The sequence below is a fragment of the Macaca nemestrina genome, chromosome 3 (assembly GCF_043159975.1).
Source record: "Macaca nemestrina isolate mMacNem1 chromosome 3, mMacNem.hap1, whole genome shotgun sequence".
NCBI lineage: Eukaryota > Metazoa > Chordata > Mammalia > Primates > Cercopithecidae > Macaca > Macaca nemestrina.
The window spans coordinates 31,540,635-31,549,041 of NC_092127.1; the positions used below are offsets into that span (position 1 = coordinate 31,540,635).

The 8,407-nt window shown below is 35.3% G+C and overlaps 1 protein-coding gene across 3 annotated transcripts in view; it reads left to right on the forward strand.

Annotated features, from left to right (window-relative positions):
• GASK1B (golgi associated kinase 1B) overlaps positions 1-5,427 on the forward strand; it is a 50,519-nt gene extending 45,092 nt beyond the window's left edge. For all 3 annotated transcript variants that reach the window (XM_011752868.2, XM_011752867.3, XM_011752866.3), the window contains exon 5: positions 339-5,427. In XM_011752868.2, the coding sequence (XP_011751170.2) occupies positions 339-546 (208 nt within the window). In that variant the 3' untranslated portion in view covers positions 547-5,427. The remainder of the gene's footprint in view (positions 1-338) is intronic.
• Positions 5,428-8,407: the final 2,980 nt, after the last annotated feature.

Below are 8,407 nucleotides of genomic sequence, written 5' to 3' on the forward strand. Positions count from 1 at the left end.
ACAGCTGAAATGAGCCTAAGACTAAGAAAAGTATTTCTGCCAGGCTAATAGAATCCTTTCCAATTCCATGCCTTTGTTTGACTGTACAGAATTACCTTAAGTAAGATGTCTGTCATGTTCTGAATGGTGTAGAATATTCAGTTCACTGGAAACACTTTCTTCTAGTATATTATTATTAAGAGAAGTGTCATCTTGGCAGTGACAAAAATGTTTTGGTTCTCAAACATACCATTTGATAGTGTGATTTATGACAGGTTAATGAAAGGCAGGACAGTTGGGTAAGGAGTACTATTCCCAAGCAATTACTAAGATTGAAATACCATGTTTTATCTTTTCAGGTTTCCCGCTTCTGCAGTTTCTGTTTTGAAGAGCCAGCACTTACGGCAGAAACTCCTTCAGTCTCTGTTTCTTGATAAAGTGTATTGGGAAAGTCAAGGAGGTAGACAAGGAATTGAAAAGCTTATTGATGTAATAGAACACAGAGCCAAAATTCTTATCACCTATATCAATGCACACGGGGCCAAAGTATTACCTATGAATGAATGACAAAAGAATTTTCTGGCTAGGATGTTATATATAAATATGCATTTTTGGTTTTGTTTTTAAATCAAGCACATCAACCTCAAGCGTGTTTAGCAATGAGGCAGTGTAGATGAATACATAAAATAAATGACTTTAACCAAGTAGCTATAATGGAACTGAGCACTGTATGCATACTTAAAAAAGTTTTTAAAAACAAGCTACTTAAGAAGTATTTGTTTATATTTTTCTGTAACATCATGCTATGTGTGAATCTGAACATCTGACAACAGAAGTTTCAGTTATTATTCTAGCTAAGTTTTGAAAACATTTGTCATGCTGTTTAATAGAAAAGTGTAAGCCAGAGGTACTGACTCCATTCATAAAGCATATTTTATGCCATTTTGACTGTTCTGACCAAGTACTAATGGGAATGATTCTTGACGTTCCTCTGTTGCTGATTGTTAACATAGAGCAGCCTCCACACTACCCCGAGGCAACTCTACATTGGAACACTGAGGCTCACAGCCTGCAAGAGCATCAGAACTGACCATACATTTAAACAGAAATGCTGACTTATTTGCAAAATCACCAGTATATTTTCTATTGTGTCTATAAATAATCAGCCATTTAAGTAGCAAGAATCATATTTTCCATTCCTTTTTAGAAATTTTTTTTGTTGCCACTATGGAAATCATTCGAATCTGACAATTTACATATTAAAGAGTCTTACTCTCTCTGTTTCGGTCCAATTCATGCCTAGTGGCTGAGAAATTAAATAATTCTCAAATATGAAGTTACCTATCTGAAAATGTACTTACAGAGTATCATTTTAAAATGGATGTCTCTTTAAAAATTTTGTTACTTTTACAAACAATGTAATATAATTTATGTATATTTTATTAATAGTAGTGAATTCCTTAACATTTGTTCTATGTAATTATATTTAATTTGGTTTAATGGTTGCTGCCCAGATATTGAGAATTGGTCCCGATATTGAGGGTGTTTCAATATATTATCTGGCTTATTTCAACATGAGTAATATGAACAAAATAAGTTAAAACCTGCCTCTGATCAATTTTCCTCATGGCTAGAACTAACACAGTAAATTTGGACAATATTAAGCCTCAAATAATCCTCTCCAAACTCAACACTTCTTAAATTAGCTTGGAAGAGGTTCGTGTGTTGCATCTTTATGTCCTTTGCCAATACCCAAGATGGTCACATATGGTAAATACTCACATAGAATTTCAAATTCAGAATAGATTACCATTACCCTCCTGCCCTTACACATCCTACTTCTTATTTAAAAGCTCAATCTGTGACTTTTTCATTTCCTGAAAGTTTAAAAATACAATTTGAGAATGTTTATAATACATTCTCTCCTGTCTTTTCACAGTTATGTCTGTTATTGCTAAAATACACCACATTTTCTTTGTTCTGTTCAAGGGTAACTCAATATCTGTGTGAAAGAGAACTACTAACAACATTACAATAGATGCTAGATTTGAAAAAAAATCTGTAGATCTAATTGACACAAGTGTAGAACAAAATGTCAAAATAATGTTTTAAGTATAAGAGAAGATGGACCAAGGAGAGAGAGATCATTTGAAAATCTAATTGTAGCTTTTCTAGGCTCACATTCATGTACTACTTTTAGCACCCTTATGGGCTGTGCTCGCCCCCTGGACAGTTGAGCTTTGGACTATCTTCCTCTTCAATGTTCCCTCTATTGACATGAGTGCTTCCCTCGCTTCTACAGATTTACAGCACTCCTTGGCTCTTTTGAGTCTCCACTTTTACTCACTGTCTCTGGGATTTTTAAGATCCTTTTCTTATCTTATAAATCATCCTCTTAATGAAAATTAGCCTAACGAAAGTTTGGAGACTGGAATTCTACTTTGAGCCACTGATTTGAAATAACTCTTTTGGCAAGTTGCCTGACACCTTGTCTTACCAAGGTGGCATATTTGCATTTTTACTGCTTAAAACATTTTTTTTTTTACTATCTTTATCCAAATTTATCATATTGATGGTAGGACTAACAGGCTTTTTAGAAGCTGGCTTTAACTTTTGAGTCTCAAGCTACAATGCTGTTGGGTAGCCTGGTCCTCCCACGTGAGGGTTTAACTTCGTTTATTTGCCTCCAGTTATTCCAAAATGCTTATTAAATGAAAGGCCCAGGAACATGTTTATTTTAGTCACCTTTGCTTTTTAACAATTTAGTTTTGTAACCAATGAGTAATTCATGATGAATTATTTTTGACTAATGGATAGCTGAAGGCCAGGCTTTTAATTCTAATAGGTAATGCTCTTTTTTTGTCTTATTGAAACAATGAGAATACTCTGTGCATTTCAAATGCACTCCGATTATGCTGCGGTTTCATTCACATAAGCACAATATGTGTTTTATTTATAACTTCATAACAAATTTATAATGTAATAATTTACCTTAGCAGACATGCAAACACTTATTCTTGTGTGACTTACTTTCTTTAAGCTAATAATATAAAAATAAATATGTATCTTAAAAATCTATAATGAAACATTAGAAATTAAAGATACATGCTTTTTATTTTGCAGATGAGTTCATTTGCTTTTGTAGATGTGTTTTCAAAAGCTAGGTACAAAGGAATGTTTGCTACCTTTAGCCCTGAATAAAGAAATAGAGTCAAGAATTTTGTTGGATTGTGTTTGTGTGTGCATATATTTGATATCATCATTATATTTGTAATCTTTGGACTTGTAATCATAGCCTGTTTATTCTATTGTGCCATTAAATATACTTTACCTTATATATAATGAATAAAATACCTAGATGTAGATTTATTTACACACTGTCTTATGAAATTCTTATGTTTATATCAGCACAGAACAAGCACACATTTAGAGCATTCATCTGAAAATTATATGGAAATCGAACGTGGGTCAAATAAAGGTGATAAAGACCTTTTTTAAAAAAATTAAGTATCATAAACAATAATCAAGAACTTTCATTCATGAAAGAACTATAATTGACTTGTCAGATAAAGATGATAACAATTGACACTTGGGACTACTAGAGGGGGACAAGTGTTGAAAAACTAATTCTTGGGTGTTATGCTCAGTACGTAGGTGATGGGATCATTCATATCCCAAACTTCAGTATCATGCAGTATGCCTAGGTAACAACCCTGCACATTTACCCCCTGAATCTAAAATAAATGTTAAAAAAGAAGAAAAAAAAGAAAGAATTGACTTGTCAGAATGAAACTTGGAAATAGCCAGAAAAGAGTTTTGTGTGTTTTTTCAGTGCAATGCTGGGCTTAATTTTCTATTACATGGGCTACTTAACAATGCAGGAGGGCAAAGACTTATGGACTTTTGTTCCGTAGAGATGCAAATAATTTCTTTCTGGTGGAAGTGATAAACTTAATGATTACAATTTATTACTTTGTTGGGCATTAACCAGTTTTAATCTAGTCCAACAATCTTATCCCAATTTTGCCTATAAATATTTAGCTTTTGAGATACACTTTTAAATGGTTTTTACCATCTCACTGGTTCCATCATTAATGGATTATTTGAATAAAATCTTTATAATCTATTCATTTAACATTTTCATATGAATCAGTTTTTCATCTGTTGAAAATTTTGCTTTAATAAACATTTGACCATAGAGCCATATAATTTTATTTGCTTGAGAGTCATGATTTTACATTTTGGAAAATTTTACTTTAATAAACTTTCAAAATACAGACTTATACAATTTTCTTTTTTCTTTTTTGAGACGAAGTCTTGCTCTGTCGCCCAGGCTGGAGTGCAGTGGCATGATGTTGGCTCATTGCAACCTCTGCTTTCTGGGTTCAAGGGATTTTCCTGCCTCAGCCTCCTGAGTAGCTGGGATTACAGGTGCCTGCCATCATATCCTGATAGTTTTTGTATTTTTAGCAGAGATGGGGTTTCACCATGTTGGACAGGCTGGTCTGGAACTCCTGACATCAGGTGATCTGCCCGCCTTGGCCTCCCCAAGTGCTGGGATTACAGGCTTGAGCCACAGCGCTTGGCTGACTCACACAATTTTATAATAGAATGGCACCATGAAGTCAGCATCCTGTCCAACAACTTCATCCTCCTGATGGAGAAACTAAGGCTTAGTGAGGCAAAGTGACTTGCCCCAGTCTATACAAACTGTTGACTGAGAATCTTCAATGTTGAAACTGACTTAGAAAGTTAGAAAGCCAAGATTTTCTCAGAGATTTATTATCTACCAAGATAAAATAAGAAATCCCACTTTATACACCTTGAAGATCTTACATAGGCATATTCATATGTAGTAATAATTTTAGGGCACTATTTTATGAACATTTGGAGAGCAGAATGAACAAGAAAGCTACTTATATTATGAAACTTTTGATAATTACATTGCAAAGTTGATTGAGAATTTACCAAGTGTTACGCTGTGTTAAACAATGCAGATACACAAATTAATAAGTAAATTTTTAACGTGTTAACCATCAATCGACCTGTAATTGGGCTTTAAGTTATATCTTTAGTAGCAAAAACGTAGGAAAACAATTCTTTTGAGAAGTGTCCAGAAATGAACTCTTATTAGACTAGAGAGGGGATTCGGTACTCACAGTAAGAGTTTGCCTATCTGTAGTTTATTGTTAATGATTGCTGCTTGAAATGATAGTTCATAGCCACATTGTGGCTAAATGAATAGATCTAATCACCTCAATATGTTCTGCAGACATCACCATGCTCTAGTGTTATGGTACAATAATAGATTAATACTGTTTTGCAACCTAATGAATATACTGATTAATCAAAAATGCATTAATTTATGTTCTGTGTTGTACCAGTGGTATTTAACCTTTTATGAGATCTGGATCTCTTTGAGAAGATGATTAAAAGTTTAGCTGTCTATACAGTTCTGTGTGTAGTTTCATGGGGCTCTCAGATCTGCAGATACCTATTTATGGAGCTCTTCCCTCCCAGGTCTATAGTCTCCCAGGTTAAGAAAGCTTGCTTTCTAGTGTACTTAAGAAGATGGGAAATTATATTATTTGCATTCAGAAGATCTTCACCTAATATGTTTTAAAAGCTTTGTTTTTATGCAAAGGTGAAAACTTAGGTTTTGGTGAAGAATATTCAATGAGATACATTGTTTACCAATGAAAGTTGAGAGACCATTTACTTTAGCAACTCTTAAACATTTTCAGCCCATACCATCAATTCCAAATTCACTACCCTTTACTTAATCAACTATAGAAACAAACCTTTGAGTTTATTTTCACTTCAATCTTTAATTTATTAAAAATTACCAGTTACCTGTTTTATTTGCTGTGAAATACAAAAGATCTCAGATAGTCACTTTTAAAATTGTGTTTTGCTCAGGAATAAAAAAACAAACACCACATTTTATCACTCTAAGTGGTAGCTGAACAATGAGAACACATGGATACAGGGAGGAGAACATCACACACTGGAACCTGTTGGGGGTAGGGAACTAGGGGAGGGATAGCATTTGGAGAAATACCTAATGTAAATGATGGGTTGATGGGTGCAGCAAACCCGTCATGGCACACGTTTACCTATGTAAGAAACCTGCATGTTCTGCACATGTATCCCAGAACTTAAAGTGTAATAAAAAAAAATTGTGTTTTGGAGTATAGGAGAAATACAGTCAGTGTATGCTATTGAATGATTTCCTGCCAGTGGTTTTCTGGGCATTACCATAATACTCCTGCTTTTTATTAAACAACTTCCTAAACAAATGAATGAATTTTTCCCAAAGGAATTATTTCCTTGACATTTATGCAAAGAACTGTAACCATTTCTTACTGTTCTTTTGGCCTGTTAGAGGAGTTTGAAGTGTCTATGCTCATGTCACCTTTTGCCCCACTTCCAATTTACACACAGCTGTCTTATGTCAAAATATGGCATCTTCACCAGTTTTTAAGCTCTTTAGTCCTCCGGGATAGGGCTTTGCCATAAGAAAGGTCTGACTAAGAAGGGTTGCTGGCAGACTGTTTTGCAAACTAAAAATGCACATGGTAAGCGAATGAAGTCACAGGAATCCTTTCTTAAAACGACATTGCATGTGGTTAAATTTGTTCAATATTTTTTTTTTTCATCTTAGAAAGGTACCATTTTATTCTCATGATTCCAAAGTGTATTTAGTTTGTTGATAAAAATATGCACAGTCATGTGTACATTAAGAAATCTCTATGCTTCTTCTTTTAAGAAAGTTATCTGTATTTTGTAAGAGTACTTGTCAAGATTTCTAAAGCTTTTGAGACAAAGAGCTAACAAATAAAAAAACTTCCTTGTCAGTGGCTTTAATCACTGCTGCAGAATAGCTAGCTGTGCTATATTTCGAAAGGCAAACTGGGCTGCGAGAGAGTGGGACAAGTCACTAAATGAGACTGAAACAGCTGTGATTCTGCAAGATGTGCCAACAGTGTCTTTAGCTTCAGGACACCAGACGTTATTTGGTTTATAAAGTACCCTATGTTATTGGCTCTGCTTCTGTTTAAAAGAACAAGATATCGTGTTCTGTACACTCATTTCAGGCTCTCAGGAGTATTAAAAAAACCCATCATTCTCAGCAAACTAACACAAGAACAGAAAACCAAACACCACATGTTCTCACTCATAAGTGGGAGTTGAACAATGAGAACACATGGACACAGGGAGGGGAACATCACACACCAGGGCCTGTCGAGGGGTGAGGGGCTAGGGGAGGAATAGCATTAGGAGAAATACCTAAAGTAGCTGACGGGTTGTTGGGTGCAGCAAACCACCATGGCATGTGTGTAACAAACCTGCATGTTCTGCACATGTATCCCAGAACTTAAAGTATAATGAAAAGAAAAGAAAAAAGAAACAACTCTGATCCAGATATTCCCTCTAACTTTCTGAGAATACGTTATGATTAAGCTTGCAAGATTCAGTTCTTTTGAAAGAGAATGAGCAAATGATTTATAGCTTCTCCTAGGAGGGAGTCAATTTTCTTCTCTTTTAATCAGGTAACAAACGACAGTTAAAAGATAGGACTTTCCCAAGAGTTTTGGTGGCTACTATGGCAATGCTCTTATTGTGTATTACTGTTAGTATTCCTTTAGTGCTTGCAATACCAAAAATTTTATCTCAGATAGAAAGGATATGCTATGTTTAGAGAGGAGGGATGTGGCAGCATCCAGAGAAGCAAATTCCTAATTAAGGACAAATTTCTAATTAAAACCTGACTTTAGCCTGGGTTTTCTGAATCCCCGAATTAGGGACATTTTGAGTCAGATAATTCTTTATCACGGGTAGCTGTCCTGTGGACTGCAAGATGTTCAGCAGCATCCCTGGCCTCTACCCACTGGATGCCAGTAGCAGCCTGTACAGGTGTGACAGCAAAGAATTCTCTAGACATTACAAAATGTCTCTGGGAGGCACAATCATTTCCCAGTTGAGAACCGCTGCTTTAGCCCATCGATAGTCCTTTATAAAGGGTAAAACTTTTACCATTTTTTGGTTCTCTCACATTTCATTTATGAAGATTTTCTCTGTCAAATTCCTTGTACTGTAATTTATGGCCACATTGTATGACGTCGGTAATAGCCCTACGAGGTCTGATGATTGAACCAGCGGATCCTTGAGCAAAGCCACATGACAGTCAGAAGGAAGAAGCATCTTGAGTTCTGAAATAAAATGTAGAGGTGAAGCATAACTCTGGGAGCATATGATAAATTAAGTATCAGGGTGAAAATTTTTTAATGGGTTGTTGTTGCAGATAGGAGTGCTTGCAAATCTGTGTGTTCCATCCTCTGTCCCAGGACTCAGTATCTGCATTCTTTAAGAAGATAACCTGGACTGTAAAGAAGCTGATTCCCCTCAGGAACCTTGTGAGAGCCTC